Below are 18,601 nucleotides of genomic sequence, written 5' to 3'. Positions count from 1 at the left end.
GAGTCACTCAAGCTCCACCTGAGAGTAAAGAAAAGTATAAAAAGTAAATGAATGAGGGGGGAAGTTAGGGAAGACTCCATTGTAACTTCTGGCATCAGTCAATGGGCTGAACCTGTCTTCTCCTCCATAGGGACACCTATTGGGTAAGAACTTTGTCTTATGCACGCTAACTCATGCTAGCTGTTATTAGTGATTAATGTTTTGATTGTATATAATTTGGTTGTATATTGTTTCAAGCTTGTTTTTGCAGGCAGTCCCTATCACTGGCAATCATGAATCTTAACTTGTCACAATTTTATAATAAAGAGTGTTATTCCGTAAACTGTTAGTGTGAGTCCTTTGTGGGCGCTAGCAGTTGCCGGCAGCGGGTAACACATTCAAATAAAGTGGGAAGACCCGCTGAGGGGTTCCCTGATGCTGTTGGCATGTTTCCCTGAACAAGTCAGTCAAATTGCCCTCCAATCCAGCGGGAGTGTTCAGTGAAGGGTCCCTGTAAGGGGATGCTGACAGACTGGCTGGGCACAAGGGTCTCGGCTTTCCTGGGGCACTGATAGACAGATCAAAACCCGGGGTTGGGAAAATATCTCTCTCTCCCCCCTGCCCCCCCCCCCCCCATTTTCACGTGATAGATATTTAACTTACATTTTTTAAAAAAGAACACAACAAGAAAAAACAACCCCCTCCCTTCCGTAATGAAACTATTTCCTTCCTTTAAACACTCCCTGATTTATTTCTTAGAGTTCAGAGGCACTGTCTACAGGACTGTCCTATCCAAGAAAATCAACTGAAAACATGACATGGAAAGCTATAAGAATGCTCAGAGACCTGAGGAAAAACTGGAAGAAATGAGATTTAATTTATCCTAAAGAAGAGATGAGATGTCTGAGGAGGTGCACGACAACAGCCTTCAAGACTGTTGCATAAGGAAAGAAACAATATTTATTTCATGTCTACACTGGACAGGAATTAAATGTTAGGAAGACTTCCTCAGGCATTGGAATTGTTCATAAATTGTAGAGAAATTTCCACTTCTGGAGAAGCCAAGTTAGGTAAATATCTGTCAGGAAAGATACATAGTTGATACAGGCTTAGGACAGGGAATAATCTCCCATGTCCCCTTCCAGCCATAATCTTTCATGATGCCAAAAAGGTAGACCTTGAGAATTCTTACAACAGATACTTTGGTCTCCTCAAATGCTGATTTATCTATTCAGAATTGAATGAGGCTTGTACCTGAACAAAAGTATAATAGATATAATTAAACTACATACATTTCACTGCATTAGCAGTGGTTCAGTCAGGAGAGAAGCACATCAGTAACGCATGAATCCACAGTTTATAGTGAATTATTGCTATTAGAATACGACTTATTTAATTGCATTCTTCATATACAATTAATTTCAGGGTTTCATTTCCTTATCTTAATTGCTTCTTGGGCCTCTGGTTTACAGAAGATAAGGAGGAGTGGGAGCCCCTTATTGTTTTGTGAGTGGGTACGGTTGTGTGACTGTGTGTAAGGGTGTGACTGAGATGGAACTCAGTTCCGAAGCGAGTGCGGAGGTCTTTTAACCGCGGTTCCAATATCCCGCAAGGGGCTTGGCCGGTGAAGGATCGAAGCGATCGTTCTAAGTGTTCGTGGGTGGGATAACACTCGCAAGACACCTTTAGATACAGGCACAGCCAGGAGTTTGGAGTTTTTTGTATAAAAGGTTCCAGTAATGGGTCAGGGGCAAAGCAGATCCTTAGACTTGGAAGGTTCAAGGAGGGGCCTCTGGTTTAAAAGGGGAGGAAAATTACCAGACATTCCACTGGATAGTCCCTTACAGCTAATTTTAAGATACTGGAATAGCTTCAGAAGCACTAAACATAAGGACAAGGCGAAAATGATTCAGTTTTGTATGGTTAAATGGCCAAAAGAACCCTTAAGACCCCACGTATTTTGGCCGATGTTTGGGTCCATGGAGGACTGGGTCTGTCAGGCTTTGAACATTTATGTTAATAGCAGAACACCTGTGGATCCGGAAGAGAGCAAGTATGCTGCGACCTGGTTGGGACTAACGGAAGCACCTGCCACTCGGATATTTAATTTAACTACTAAAAGGGAGGGTGAGGAAGATAAGGAGGAGTGGGAGCCCCTTGATAATGTACCCCCTCCATATAACCAACCCTCCCCAACTGCACCAAGCCCTAGCCCATCCCCACCTGCCCAAAGGACAAGGACAGGGAAAGGGAACAGGAAGGAGCTGAGGAGCAGAGGGGTTTATACCCGTTGTGGGAGGTACCCTTGGGAGGTAACCAGGGAGGAACAGGCTTTGTGATGGTGCCCCTCAATACGTCAGATGTGAGGAATTTTTAAAAAAGGAAAATGGGTAATTTATTGAATGATCCTCTAGGGGTCGCAGAGAGATTAGACCAATTCCTGGGACCCAACACGTACGTGGGAGGAAATGCAGTTGATTTTGGGGTTCCTCTTCACCACGGAAGAAAGGGGAATGATTAGGCAAGCGGGAATGAGAATATGGGAGAGGCAAAATCAAGCCGGACCGCCCGGAGATACAAAATGGCCGAATGTGGACCCTAACTGGGGCCTTCAAACGGTGGCAGGACGACAGAACATGAGGGATCTTAGAACTATAATAATTCAAGGTGTCAAGGAAGCGGTACCGAGGGGACAGAATATTAAAGCCTTCAATGAACACCAAAAGAAAGAGGAGTCCCCAACGGAATGGCTGGAAAGGTTAAGGACAAGACTCCAAATGTATTCTGGCCTGGATCCAGATTCACCCGGGGGGGTGGGGGGGGCGCTATTGAAAACTCAGTTTGTGGCAAAATCATGGTAGGATATACAGAAAAAGATAGAGAAACTGGATGACTGGCAAGACAGGGGATTGGAGGAATTGTTGCGAGAGGCTCAAAAGAAGAAAGACAGAAAGCTAAAGCAAAAATTTTTGTGGCTGCTATCAGAGAAAGCCAGAAAGGAGGGGGGAAAGGAAAAGATAAGGGAGGTAGCTTAGACAACAGACCGAAAAAGAAGGACGGGAACTTACCAGCTTGTTATTATTGTGGGATGAGAGGACACTTGCAGAGAAACTGTTGGAAGCGACAGAAAAATGAGAAAATGTTTAAGGAAGATTAGGGGTGTCAGGGGCTATACCTTCTGGGGACCCAAACATCGACAGAGCCCTTGATAAAGTTATTAATAGGTCCCCACAAGGAAGAAGTTTTGTTTCTGGTAGATACGGGGGCCGAAAGATCGACTATCCAGAATATACCAGATGGACTCAAAAGGAGGAATAAGCAAATGTCCATGGTAGGGGCAAAAGGGGAATCCTTCCCTGTGTCAATACTGGAAAATGTTGAGGTAGAATCTGAGACCTATGTGGGTCTTAATGATCTTTTACTTGTTCCAGAAGCAGAATATAACCTATTGGGGAGGGATTTGATTATCAAAATGGGCTTAAAGCTTAAAGGGGAAAACAGAAAAGTCTGGTTACATACATTAACAAAAGAAGATGAGGGAGATATAGATCCCCGGGTATGGTATAAGGAAGGGGAATTGGGAAAGGAGTCTCCTAATCTGTTTGGACAAACTTTGGAAAAATATTACAATCTTATGAGACAGAGGGGGAAGTGATGTTACTACAATATGTGGATGACCTACTAGTGGCAGGAAAAACCGAGGATGATGTGTGGAAAACCACTGTTAAACTATTCATTTTTGGGGGAGAAAAGGGACTGAAGGTGTCAAGAAAATATAATACCGCGTTTTGGGTTGGTAGGGAGTATTGACTCTGACCAGAGGACACATTTCACATCTAAAGTGTTATGGGACTTAACCACAGCCCTGGGCATTAAATGGGAATATCATACTCCCTGGCATCCACAAAGTTCAGGACGAGTTGAGAGAATGAACCAAACGATTAAACAACAATTGGCCAAATTAATGATTGAAACCCAACTGTCTTGGATAAGATGTTTGCCATTGGCATTATTGAACTTTTGGACTATGCCCCATGGTGAAACAGGTATCTCATCTCACTATATGAGATGTTATATGGGATGCCGTATTCCCAAGGAATGTCATTGGACTATTCTTTGATAGAGAATTATGAGAGCCAGAAGTATGTAATTATGATAAGGAAGCAATTACAACAACTGAGGGAAAAGGGACTTAGCACAAAACGCCCCGTTGGGGTTTGCTATTCATGAAATACAACCAGAAGACAAGGTCTTCATAAAAACCTGGAAGGAAGAATCATTAACTCCTCGATGGGAGGGACTGTACCTTGTTTTACTTACTACTGAAACAGCTGTGAGAACAGCAGAAAGAGGTTGGACCCATGCCTCCAGGGTAAAGGGGCCAATAAATACCGAAGCTGGAAGGTTGAATCCACTCCTGGGGAACTGAAACTGAGGCTGAAGAGGGACGGACTAATGCTCCAGCAACGTGGCTCTGCATGAATTAAAGGGCACCAGATAAAGAGAACAAGCCTAAAGGGAGGAAAGGGAGAAGGCAAGACCGGGGCAGGACCCTCCACTGCGGTGTGTATAGTCTACCGAGGGAGGCAACCCCTATGGGTATTGACTACCGAGCGAGAGGGCCTCGACTGGACTTCTCCCGCACTAAGGTTACACTGTTCTGAGAAAATAATATAAGAACCCTTTTAAACCATATAATTAGTTTTCCAGGAGCCAGATCACCCTGAAAGGCTGAACGGTAACACAAGCCCAGATCGATCCTGAAGGCGGCCCAACCTCTTGATCGGAGGCGTTTTCCATACCCTCAAGATTGGACGGCGCAAGGGATAAGACATGCTATACTTCCTGGTATTGTTTTTACAAGGACAACTGAGACATGGGTATGAATGGAAAAATAACTTTTTCACTCTGGGGGAGGAGGTGGTCAAGGCCTTTAACCTTAGTATTAGGTTGCAAGCTGTCCTTGAGGTTATAACCAACCAAACAGCGACGGCTTTGGATCTCTTGGCTGATCAGTCCACCCAGATGAGGGACGCCATCTTTCAACATAGAATGGTTTTAGATTATTTACTAGCGGAAGAAGGGGGAGTGTGTGGAAAACTGAACGACTCCAATTGTTGTTTACAAATTGATGATAACGGAAAAGTGGTTAAACAGAAAACGAAGGAAATTAGAAAATTAGACCACGTCCCAGAACAAACTTGGAAGGGTACAGATTGGGATTTGTTTTCATGGTTGTCTGGTGGACTATGGGTTAAAAGAATATTATTCTTATTCCTATGTGTTGTAATAATACTGTTATTTATACCTTGTATGATACCTTGCTTTACATTATTGATACGCCAAATAATAAATAGTACCCAATTTGTGAAGAAAGATAATGTACCCATAATGATGCTTAGGAAATGGACCCCCCAAGAACTGAATGATGAAATCCAGTTGGTACTAGCAAAAGCTGAAGAAGAGACATGAATTGAAAATATTAAAAAGAAGATGAGGGATTGTAAGAAATGGTCCAGCAATTCATGTCAATAGAGAGGTTAAAAGGTAAATATTGGGACCTGGATCTAGGGGACAGGAGAACAAAGGAGTTTCAAAATGACTGTTAACTATTGCACGGGATGCTACACAAGTCTATGACATCCAGCCAAGAGATTACCAAATAAGGAAGAAAAGGCAACTGAAGGAGGACTGGAGGACAAAGCCTGGGAGGAAGACTGCTAGCCTTCAGCCCAAGAAACTAATTGTAATAACCCTGCCTTTCTTAGAAGTAGTGATGAATATGTATTAGCTTAGGAACATAAAAACCAGCCGCTTGATGTAACACATGTGCGTGTTAGAGGAGCCCTGACTCCCCACGCACCCAGCGCTGTTTACTTGCCTTTTATTAAATCATATAAAACTAAAAATTGACTCGGAATTTATAACATTCTGAACAGTTTTAATTAGTGGAGGTGTTAGCTACATAGCACAATAACACAAAGCCTTGTACCATTTTTCATTTTCTGTGAGTGGAAGATTTCTATAGTCCACAAAGGCTGCATGAATTATAAAGTCTTACATTGAAATATACCTCTCAATTTTGTCTCAACAAACATTCCAGCATAATAGCTTCTAATTCATTTTTCATTTACAACCACACTAGCTAACTTTAAACATGACATTCTGCACAGAAGCAAAATTGAATGACTATACACAATTAACTCACATACCATGCCCAAATTATAAACAATGTCTGCAGAAATGTGGTATCGCTGTTTACTCAACTCTTATTTAGATGATCCTGCAGCCCAACTAAAGATTTCTTGGACTTGCATTGAGACCCATCATGGCTCCTCTTTATGGCCTCTCATTATTGCTAGTCAAAAGAAACATATCTGAGACAAAAATCTAGCAGGGATATGGTATATTAATCAATAAAAATATGTAAGCCAGAGAAGTAAGGATACAGGAAAGCAGAAAATTTTGAAGAAAGAATGAAAGAAATAAGGATTTATAGTTTCTAATTTACATTATATCCCCATATAACACTACAAGCTTGGGCAAGAGTGGCTGGAAAGCTGCCTGCTGGAAAAGGACCTGGGAGTGTTGGTTGACAGTCAGCTGAATATGAGCTGGCAGTGCACCAAGGTGGTTCCCTCCCATCGTAAGAGTAGATCGGGTTCAAGGCTACCTTGTTACTGAAAATTGTAACCAGGAAAGCTCTTGGTTTGCCAAATGATAATTTAGAAAGCAAACATTGGTTTATTGCAGCACTGGGTGCATGGAGGATTTTTCCTCCTAACATACACACCAAGCTACTCAAGGGTGCATGTTGCAATTTCACAACATTATGCATTTTTTATACAATAGAGTATTTACATATAGTACATTGCATATTCATTGTCATTCACACACAGGTTTGGTTACAAGTTTCTTGTTTCTGATGCAAATTTGTGGGGATCCTCAGACAGCATTACTGAAGCTTTTTACAACTACACATACTCCCCAAGCCGGGTTTTGCCCTTTTTTTTTTTTTGTTCCCCTCCCTCTTTTGCGGGGGATATTTGAGTCAGAGGTCGTGATCTCCCACTACCACAATTACCTTTGTCCTACTTTCAACTAATTTTCTGTTGATGTCTGTGGATTGCAACACCTTATCAGCTTGTCTCCTCTTGTGGCCAGAACTTCCTTACTTGAAGGCTTCTTTCTGCATAGCTTAGATAACAGTGTACTTTTCACCATCTGTTCTTTGTTTCCCCATCCTTCCCAAGTTTGACTCCCCTGATTAGAAGTCCCTTCATTCATCAGTTTTGACAACTTTAGAGGGTCAGCTTGACCTGAACTTTGTGCACATATTTGTTTAACATATAGTTAAATGTTGGGAAAGGGGTCCGCCAGAGTCAAGAAATTACTCAATATGAGTTATGCATCTTGCTCAATTTTATTGGCTTCTAACATTTCTTATATAGCCTCAATACACAAGCATGCTCCCAAAGCAAACATATAATTGGTTATTAGCCCCTAAGCACGCGCTGCTCACACACCACTAATTATCGTGATTGGAACAAGCATTCTGTCCATGCAGCTATTTGCGTTAGCTATGTTTTAGCCTTGCGGTTTGCTACTCCCTTTATTCCCATTCCGCTCCCTATCTCCCTTGGCCTTGCACCTGTCTTCCCTAACAGCTGCAGCTTGTTACAGCCACGGCCTGTTAGTACAACAAAGTTACTTGGTCTCAGGAGTCAAGAATAGCTCAAGGCTACTTTCTTGTTAACTTCAGCACAATTCTAATTCCAGGCCTATTCTAATTCCCGGCCTGGATTGTGCAGATCTTTAGGGATTCTGTGGCCATGCTTCTGCAGCCATTCTTCTACAATTAAACACTAAACCAGAGTTTAGCACTAAATCAGAGTTCAATAATTTGGGAGTTTAGACAACAACCTGAGGAACTTGAACATACACATCCATGGGACCCAACAACATGCATCCCAGGGTCCTGAGGGAATTGGATGATGTAGTTGCTAAGCCACTGTCCATCATATTTGAAAAGTCATACGGTCAGGCATAGTCCCCAGTGACTGGAGAAAAGGGAAATATCCCACTCATTTTTAAAAAGGGTAAAAGGGAGGACCCTGGGAACTACCAACCGGTCAGCCTGGACTCTCTGCTGGTCAGGTCACATTCTTAATAATCAGCATGCAATACAATAATCATAATCTAGACTCTGACTTTAAAACGTACACAAGTCACTCAGTCCTCAAGTTCATTCAAGGTGAACGATGGAGGTGATGTCACAGTACTCTAGCCAACACTGGGAGTTCTCCCCATTTGCCCCTGCCCATGGTGTGGGCATCACCTGTATCACACCAGGAAGCATGAAGGCCTTAGCAGTCCGGCTGCTGTTGGATCGGCTTCAAAAACCTTTTGGATGAACTGATGTATTTATATGTCTCAATTTGGGAGTTTGGTTTATACCATTTCCGTAAGTTAGTGGGTTCTGAAGAGGCTGCCAGACATTCAATATGCAATAATTTCAGCTGCAGGAGACCGCAAGCTGCAGGTGCTAATGGCTGCATAATGACCCTTATCTCTTCCTGTCCATTGTGTCCTGCCTATGTGTTGCTCTCCCTTTGATCTAATGGCATGCTCCCAGCACATATCAGGCCTTGGCATGAACTGTGTATTACCCAAATTTTGAGCAGGAGTTGAGTGGACAGCCACAGGAGTCATCCCAGACTACCAGAGGTTCACAGGTTTTGCTGTCCAGAATATCTCATGAGCTGTTACACTTCCCTGTTCCATAACATGTGTCACCATATCCTGGCAACAGTGCTGTGCCAGGTGTCAGGAGGAGGGGGGTACTGATCACACTGGACATCCATAAGTCCATGAGCCCTGATAGGATCCACCCACAAGTGCTGAGGGAGCTGGCAGATGTCATTGCAAGACCACTTTTAATAATCTTTTATCCATCATGGAGACTGGGAGAAGTGCCCAAGGACTGGAGGAAAGCAAATGTCACTCCTATCTTCAAGAAAGGCATTAGGGGGAACACAGGGAACTACAGGCCTGTCAGCCTCACCTTGATGCCTGGGAAGGTGATGGAGCAGCTAATCCTGGAAACCATTTCCAGGCACATGAAGGACGGGAAAGTCATCAGGAATAGTCAGCATGGATTCACCAAAGGGAAGTTATGCTTAATCAACTTGATAAGCTTCTATGATGAATTGACTGGCCTGGTAGATGAGGGGAGAACAGTGGATATTGCCTACCTGGACTTCAGGAAGGCTTTTGACACTGTGTCCCATAAGATATTCATGGAGAAGCTGTTGATGTATGGGCTGGATGAGCAGACAGTGAGGTAGATCAAAAGCTGGCTGAACAACCATGCCCAAAGGGTTTTGATCAATGGCACAGAGTCTAGCTGGAGGACAGTAATTAGCAGTGTACCCCAAGGATCAATACTGGGTCCAGTCCTGTTTAACGTCTTTATTATCTGGATGAGTGGACCTTCAGCAAGTTTGCTGATGACACAAAACTGGGAGGAGGGACTAATATGCCAGAGGGTCATGCTGCCATCTAGAGGGACCTCGGCAGGCTGGAGCAATGGGCTGACAGGAATCTCTTGCAGTTCGGCAAGAGGAATTGCGAAGTCCTGCACCTGGGGTGGAACCATGCACCAGTATGTGCTGAGGGCCACCCAGCTGGAAAGCAGCTTGGCAAAAAAGACCTTGGGGGTCCCGGTGGACACCATGTTGAACGTGAGCCAGCAATGTGCCCTTGCCACAAAGACTAATGATATTGTTACCAAAAATTGTAACCAGGAAAATTCTCCAAATAAAATGATAGTTTAGAAAGCTGACATTTTTTTATTGCAGCACTGGGTGCATGGAGGATTTTTCTTCCTATCATGCACACCAAGCTACTCAAGGGTATGCATTATATACAGTGGAGTACTTGCATATTCATAGTACATTACATATTCATTTTAATTCACACACAGGATTGGTTACAAATTTCTTGCTTCTAATGCAAATTGTACAGATCCTTAGACAGCATTACTGAAGTTCTTTACCAACTATGCATGCTCCCCAAGCAGGGTTTTGCCCTCTTTTTTTTTTTTTTTTTTGGGGGGGGGGGGGCTATTTGTGTCAGAGGTCATGATATCCCACTACCACAATTACCTTTGTCCTACTTTCAACTAATTTTCTGTTGATGTCTGTGGATTGCAACACCTTATCAGCTTGTCTCCTCTTTCTTTTGGCCAGAACTTTCTCACTTGGAGACCTCTTTCTGAATAATTTAGATAAGTGTTTTTATCATTATCTGTTCCTAGTTTCCCAAGGTTGACTCCCTTGATTTGAAGTCCTTTCATTCATCAGTTTTGATGACTTGAGAGGGTGGGTCAGTTTGACCTAAACTTTGTGCACATACTTGTTTAACATATAGTTAAACAATAAATCAGAGTTTGGTAACTCAGGAGTTTAGGCAACAATATTCTGCTCTGCATTAGGCAAAGTATTGCTAGCAGGTTGAGGGAGGTGATCCTTCCCTCTACTCAGCACTGGTGAAGCCATACCTGGAGTCCTCTGTCTATTTCTGGGCTCTCCAGTACAAGAGAGACACAGACATGCTGGAGACCATCCAACAAAGTGCCACTAAAATGAAGGGGATTAAGGGACTGGGGCATCTTTTATGAGGAAAGGCTGAGAGAGCTGGGCCTGGTTAGCCTAGGTAAGAGAAGGCTTACTGGAGATCTCATCAACGTGTACCTGAAGGTGCAAAGAAGATTGAGCCAGACTCTTTTCAGTGGTGCCCAGTGACGGGACAAGAAAGAATGGGCACAAACTGAAATAGAGGAGGTTCCCTCTGAACATCAGGATACACTTGTATTTTACCGTGAGGGTGACTGTGCACTGGGACAGGTTGTCCACAGAGATTGTGAAGTCTCCCTCCTTGGAGAAATCCAAAAGCCTCCTGGACATGTTCCTGAGCAATTGTCTCTAGGTGGCCCTGCCTGAGCAGGAGTATTGGACCAAATGACCTCCAGAGGTCCCTTCCAACCTCAACCAGTGTGTGATTCTGTGATAAGCCAGACCTGCTGCTAAAAGAAAAGGTCCTTTTCTTTTGCTACTCCCAGCAGCTAATTCCTGCATCAGCCTCATTTTTGCACTAGCACAAGTGTTTCTGCAGCCACTGAACAAACTGCATTGATGAAGAAATCCAGCTGAAAAATAGCCATTTTTTTCCTGCTTGTGGGGAGGACAGGATACTTTTCTGAAGAGAAGTGCCAGGGCATTTCTGCTTAGAATCTATGCTGATGGAGAGTCTAAAATAACTGTGCTATATGAATGCATCAGAAGGGTAAGTAAACATGAGGGGAAAAACCTGTTTAAACTGAAGGATATTTGCATAAGAACAAATGAGTATGAGTTGGCCATGAAATAATTTGAGCAAAAGATTCAAAGAATGTTTCTGACTGTTATAAACAATAACAATTAAAACAGTTTTATTTTGGGTTCAATCAATTTAGGTTGAGAAACAATAAGCAAAAACAGCGCTGGGTGCGTGGAGAACTCAATTAGTTCCACCACACGCACACCTGAGTCCTAAAAGCAGCGTCTTTTATCCCCGGATCTTGACCAATCTCTTCTCGCCGGATGTTCATCCTGCTCTTTCCCCATTGGGTCGTTAGGGTACACCTTCTCCTCCTATTGGCTCTCCTTTGGCGCGCTTTTTCAAAACTCAAGGTCTTTGTCTCCTTCTGCGGGCCTTCTCTGGCGTGATTCGTGGTTCGCTTTCCTTATCTCCTTCCCCGGGCTTTTCCAGGCAGCGATTGCCTCAGAGGAAGGGGAAGCCATCACATTGTCTTAAAGGAGAACCACACGTGCCCACTCACCACAACAGGTCCCAGATTTACACAGGGTACAACAATTACACTTATCACAGTACATTCTATTTTTGACATGAATCATGACTGGGTTTATCACGTGACCATCAGAGAAATGAGGTCCTTGGACAATCTGTGAACAAAGATACTGGGGAGAAAGCTATCATCTTAAAGTGATACTGAGCAATTTATGAAAGGAATTATGTGATGTAAGTGAACTATGTGATAGGATGGAAGTGGACCTGAGGACTCAGGATGCCCCTCGTAGTTCTTAGCTGGTCCCTTGAAGCACATTAAAAAACAAAGCTACTATTTGTGTCATAAAGTTTTATTTCAGCAGTGTCAACTTGAGTAGCAGTTTCAAGTGTAGATACTTCATTTTGTCAGGACCAGTTCACTCCGTATTTAGTTTGCACAGAATATTCATAGTAGAGTTATTAGCATATGTGAAAGACAGCTTACAGTGGCTGATTTTCACAGGAAAGAAAAAGTTTTGAAGAGAAAATATTTCTTGGTATTGTCTGAGCATAGGCAGAGCCAATATTGCTTTTTCCTTGTCTTTTCCCAATGACCTGCATTTATCATAAGTTAAAGTCAAGAGAAAAAATAAAGGATGAAAACATGAAGATAGTTCTTCTTGTACTCCATCTTTATCCCTCTTCTTTTTTATTCACTTTATTATTTCTTTCAAGTAGGGTGATGATTTGAACTTATTTATTCAGGTCATGCCCATTTCAAAAACCTGAGTGGCTTCTGATTGTGACAAGGTTTAGCACAATCCTTTCTGGCTCAACAAGGCAGAAGTTACCTCTCAGGTCAAAAACCTATAGCTTTGAATACAAAGTGGCTTTCATACTGGATTATACCAGTGTTTTCACTTGAATTTTAAGGCAGTGCAAATATTACTATGTATTGGTTATTGCATACTGTATGCCTTGCTCCATACTTGTTTCATAGAGAGCATGAGCCAATCAGAACCTTAGCTGTAGTCTAGAACTTTAGCACATGTTCTGTGATGGCAGCCATACAGTAGTCCAGCGCTGACATGAGAAACAGGACATCCATCTCAGTCTTCTTGAGTCTTGCATGCTACAGAGAAGGAAATGGCCTGAAGGCTAATCTCCCTGCTGGATATAATAGTAGAAGATGTAAAACGAACCTTATTTCTGTTATTCTCAAAAGGTCAAAGGTATCTTGTCTCACTTCACCTTTCCCTACCACACCTAGAAAAGTAGTATTTTGTTAGAGAGGATGTGATGAAAGTTGCCTTAAAGTTATTTTCATTATTTCATCCTTTCTTCTGTTGCTGAGACTGGGACCAGGGTGAAAAGTACTGAGATAAGTCGCTTGATTTACAGCAGATATCTGTGTGCATTATTCTAGTCTTGCTCTTCATTGCAAACGCTGGGGACCTGGAGCAGCAGGAAGCACAAGTCTCAAGGTGGCAGTGGAGCTTTTGCTTCACACTGAAATCCCATAGAGTATCTTTGATAAGCTATAATTTTAATTATATAGATTGATCCCCTGCCTTTTACAGAGCGACTACTGAATTTAAAAGTACTCTGGATACTTATGGGGACAGACAGGTTGAATTATAATTATTACCAAAGATCTATTTAATGATTACTACCCTCCGAATAACAAATCGCCCACCCCCATGAAATACAAACAAAAAAACTTTGCTTGTCATTTTAGAACTCTTCTGGCATTCAACTCATAACTTTTAAGCTCCAGCCATTCACCTCAATGCTTTCTTCTGCTTTATAGAAAAAACTCCTTGTCTTTAATGTTTCCAGTATGTCAGATTTAGGTCATGAAATTAAAAGACACAGATACTCATTTGTTTCCAATAGGTTTTGGTTTGTAAACACTCAAATAGGTTCCTTCATGTGCATGAAGGAGAGGTGGGGGTGGGGTGGGGGTGGGTGTATGCATGTGCACATGCAAATCTATGTGTTACTATACCTAGAGATGGATTGCCAAACACTTTACAACATTGACGTACGGAATTAGACTCTATAACTCGAAAGTTATAAAGTAGGTATGTTTATTGCACACAGATGCACGGGGGATCGCTCCTCCACAAGCGTGCATACCCGAAGTGACGAACCATCTCACATTTATACAATAAAACAAATGAATATTAAATTAACACCTATACATATTCCTTACCTAAACCCGCTTACTCTCGCTTCGTATGTTAATTAGCTTATCAGTCCTTTGCCTGGAATGTGGTGGTCTTGCAGGTTTGTAGGTGATTCATGTCCTTGTGACCATCTGATCTTCTCCAGCAAGAAGACTTAGCACTCCCTCCCTCTAGATAACATTGGAATGTCTCTCATCCTTTTCTCATTCTTTTTATAAATAGCCCCTTTGTTAGAGGAAGAAGGGTAGGTGTCTCCTCAAAGCTGTGTGGCTATGTGACCATACACCACACCCATGACCAGTCACCATACCCACATTCCTTGAGCAGACATATACAATCACAATCGATGTCCATTGTCCCCATTTCACACTATTTCTCCATATCAACATAAGAGGTAATTGTGACCTTTTCCATTGCACTGCTTAGAACTGGACTTGCATGACTGCCCAAGGTACAGTAGCACACTACTGGGAAGAGCTTGGTTCCTACATCAATATCTGGAGAAAGCCAGGCTATGTTCTGTCCCACCACAGCTCTCCTGTTGTAGTCCTACCAGAGAAGCTTATCTGTCCTGCTGGAGATCCCACATGGCACAAAGTCCATCCTTTCTCCTGACAGTCAGCAAAGAGGCAACAGGATTAGATTTGCCATAACCACTACCCCAAGGCTTGGTCCCAGTCTTCATTGTCCTGGAATGATTTCAAATCCCAAGTATAAAATTTATTGTTGACTTATTTGTGCCTTCTCTCGGAAAACTTTATAGCCCCCTTGGCCCAGGAAATTCAGCAAGCTGATGGTCAATTCCATGCACTTTTCCTTGGTCTCAGTTGCTAGTAAAATGTTGTCTACATATTGTAGGACTAGTCCTTCTGGATTATCTCTCTTCCAGATCTCTAATTCTTTTGCTAGTTGGTTTGCAAAAATTGTGGGACTATTCTTGAACCCTTGCGGCAACACCATCCAAGTGAGTTGGGTTTTACAACCCGTCTGGGGGTTTTCCCATTCAAAGGCAAAGAGAGCCTGACTTGATTGATTCAGAGGTATGCAAAAGAAGGCATCTTTCAGATCTATCACTGTGAACCACTGATGACTCTCAGTAGGAGTTGTTAAAGTATAGGGGTTAGCAACTACAGGGTGGATATCCTAAGTGATTGAATTAATAGCCTGTAGGTCTTGCATTAATTTATACTTATCTGTCCCAGACTTCCTGACTGGTAAAATAGGGGTATTATATTCCAACTCACATTCTATTAATAATCCAAATGTCTTAAAGTTCTCTATTAATTTCTCAATTCCTTTCCTTGCTTCTAATTTTAAGGGATGTTGTTTTTGTCTTACCGGTTTTGATCCTGGCTTCAAAGTAACACTTATGGGTAGCGCTCACCAAAAGCATCCTGGGATCCCACCAGCCCATATAAGAGCGGTTACCGCATTTTCCACTTCCTCAGGTATCCTCTTTGGGTCTTCATCCTTTCCCTGTAATGTAAAAGTTCTTGCCTCAACAGCTTTAGTTTTGGGTACCAGAAACTGTACTTCCCCCCATCTTTAAAAACAATCTGGGCATCCAATTTGCTTAAGAAGTCCCTCCCTAGCAAAGGAATAGGACATTCAGGCATGTACAGGAACTGATGAGAGAGCCACTGTTTTACAAATTTAAATTTCATGGAGTTGAAGAATACCTGGTTTTCAGATTTCCCTGTGGCACCAATTACATTTACTTCATTTTTACTTAAGCTTCCCTGGTTAGTATTTAACACTGAATAAGATGTTCTGTTATCTATCAAAAAATCAATTTTTTTCCCCCCAGTTCCAGTGTAACCAGGGGTTCAGCTGAGGTCCTCTCCCCCGTCCCCTTCACTGTTGCCCCAGGTGTAATTCTGAAGCTTCCCTGCTAATTTTTCTCTGGGGGCACTCTCTTTTCCAGTGCCTGAACTCTACAGTATGCACACTGATTAGATCTTAAACCTCTTTTATTAGGCTGGTATCTTCCTCCACATTGTGGCGGAGGCACACCTCTCAGTGCAGCAATGAATCTTGCATCTCTCTTTCCCTTTCTCTTTTCAATTCTCTTTTTCTTTCTCGTTCTTCTTTTCCCTTTTCTCTTTCCTGTAACCTATTCTCCTCCTCTTCCCCTCTACTATTAAAAACTGTCCATGCCACTTCTAACAGTTTTCCCATATTCCTTGAGTCCCCCTCCTCTAATTTCTGCAACTTTTTTTGAATATCTGAGGTTGAATTCCCCAAAAAGATGGAAGCCAGTTGCACGGCCTCCTCAGGGTTCTCGGGACCAATATTAGTGTATTTTCTAGCCATTGTCCTCAGTCTCTCTAAAAAGGCAGAGGGAGATTCTTGGTCCTCTCTATAATGGTCCTGTACACCTTATCCACATCTCCAAATCACTCGGAGAAAAAGGAACTTTTACTACCACAGGACCATGGGATCCCACTCCTCTCAGCAGGGCTATCACATTCTTAGCCTGCCCCCCCTCCCCCCCCTCCCCCATGTCTGTCCAGCTACTGGGCTGTCCCTGCTCCACTCAGCCTTGTGTCCCCTTGCCTGGGGTTCCTCTTCTCCTTCATCCCCTGACATGAACAGACTGTCTATTCCCAAGCCTCCCATGTCCAGGGCTACCATCAATTCTACATCATCCTGTTCATTCTGTTCTTTGTACTTCAAACACCTATGTCGAATACTACAGACAGAGCAACACCTCTTCAGTTTTCTTTCCTTCTTCTTATCCTTTTCTAATGCCATTACTAAAGGGTCCGATGGGGTATGCAAACACCTCTTCTGTAATTCAGGATGGTTACTGAAGTAATAGAATAAATCTACAAACAGCACTTCACTTATTTTTTACCTTTTATTTTCACCTTTTACAAAATAACATCAATTGCAAAATGGTATTGTATTTCAAAGTGCCATTTTCTGGCCATTTCTCCCCATCATCGAGTGTATATAGTGGTCACCACTGATTACAAAATCATATTAACTTCTCTTTCGTTAATGGATCTCCCCCAACATGCTTCCAGTTCTTCAACAGACATTTAAGGGGCAAATTCGGAATATCCCCTGCTGATTTTGACTCATTTATTCCCATTTTCAGATAACTGAGTCAAATTATACCCCATATAATTCAGTTTGATGTTACCACATTCTCACACAACAACAAAATAATGACAGAACAGAATAGAAAGAAAACAACCAGACAGGAGCCTAATTCTCCTTTTGGTCCAAATGACCAGTCATAGAGGACTCAAACCTCTTATGGACGGTAAGCTTACCGCAGGGCCTCAAACCCTGCTGGAGACTCAATCTCCAAATCTCCCAAATAACCAGAACCAGAATCAGAAGAAAAAAGAAAAGAAGAAAAAAATAATGCCTTAAAGGTACTCACCTAGGGTTCTTGCCCCAAGCCCCAAATGGTCCACGGTCGAGACTCTCCCCAAGAAGTTCCTTGGTGCCATCTGAAGACTGGTCAATCCCAGGTTTGTTGAGGCTCAGAGGCAAGATCCCATCTGGGTCGCCAGAAACTGTCACCAAAAATCAGGAATGAAACTCCTTAACACCAATGTAGTATTAAGAAGCAGACATTATTTATGGCGGCGCCAGATGCACAGGGGATCATTCCACCTAACGTGCATCCTGAACTTTTTCACTGGTCCCATTTTATGTCACATAGCTATACATATTCATTACATTTCCATGAATTATCTGCACATATATGAGTCTTCCCAGGACCTTCATTACTATTATAATGTCCTTTTATGCCTGTGGAGTTAGGCCTCTAGGTGGTCATCTTGATGGTCTGGTGGTCGTTACTTCCTCTTCACTCCCCTTCATCCTGTTGTTTGCCCCATGATCCCCTAAATTCTTGCACATATCCCTTACTTGGCACTTCTTCACAAACCGCAGAATGAGCTCAGCCTGTTTTTTTCTACTGCAGACCCTCTCATCACTTCACACATTCCTTGACTAAGGTAAACACTTCCGTATATGGTTAGTAGCTACATACAAGAACTACAAAGCCTAAACAATAGCTGGCCCCAAGGATAGACCCAACCTGCAACTAAAAGCTAATTTCTTTATACACTAAACAAAGGTTCATGCAGCTATTACAGCACTGTATCAGCTTCATTCCATTTACTTGTGTCCCATCACTGGTCATCAGAGAGAGAGCAGAACCTCCCCCTCCACTGCCCTCCTTGAGGAAGTTGTAGACTGCAGTGAGGTCACCCCTCAGCCTTCTCTTCTCCAAGCTGAACAAACCAAGTGACCTCAGCTGCTCCTCATAAGTCTTGACCTCAATACCTTTCACCATCTTGGTCGCCCTCCTCTGGACATGCTCTAATAGTTTGATGTCCTTCTTATATTGAGGTGCCCAAAACTGCACACATTACTCGAGGTGGGGCCACAACAGTGCAGTGTAGGGTGGGACAATCACCTCCCTTGACCAGCTAGCTATACTGTGCTTGATACGCCTCAGGACACAGTTGGCCCTTTTGGCTGCCAGGGCACACTGTTGACTCATATTCAGCCTGCCATCAACCCAAACCCCCAGATCTCCCTGCTCTCCAGCCTCTTGTCCCCCAATTTGTACGTATAAC

General features: G+C 42.8%; 2 protein-coding genes across 3 annotated transcripts in view; one reads left to right on the top strand and one right to left on the bottom strand.

Annotated features, from left to right (window-relative positions):
• LOC119140817 (BDNF/NT-3 growth factors receptor-like) overlaps positions 1-18,601 on the top strand; it is a 246,231-nt gene that overhangs the window by 190,455 nt on the left and 37,175 nt on the right. The gene's annotated exons all lie outside the window — the stretch shown is intronic.
• Positions 1-18,601, bottom strand: part of LOC119140793 (BDNF/NT-3 growth factors receptor-like) — a 62,795-nt gene that overhangs the window by 25,944 nt on the left and 18,250 nt on the right. Inside the window, exons 2-4 of the mRNA XM_037372386.1 lie at positions 17,392-17,527; positions 16,554-16,677; positions 15,404-15,473 (exon numbers count right to left, since the gene is read on the bottom strand). Of these exons, the coding sequence (XP_037228283.1) occupies positions 15,404-15,473; positions 16,554-16,677; positions 17,392-17,527 (330 nt within the window). The remainder of the gene's footprint in view (positions 1-15,403; positions 15,474-16,553; positions 16,678-17,391; positions 17,528-18,601) is intronic.

The sequence above is a fragment of the Falco rusticolus genome, chromosome W (assembly GCF_015220075.1).
Source record: "Falco rusticolus isolate bFalRus1 chromosome W, bFalRus1.pri, whole genome shotgun sequence".
Lineage (NCBI taxonomy): Eukaryota > Metazoa > Chordata > Aves > Falconiformes > Falconidae > Falco > Falco rusticolus.
The sequence above is the reverse complement of the archived record's forward strand: the minus strand, read 5'-3'. Positions and strand labels throughout refer to the sequence as shown.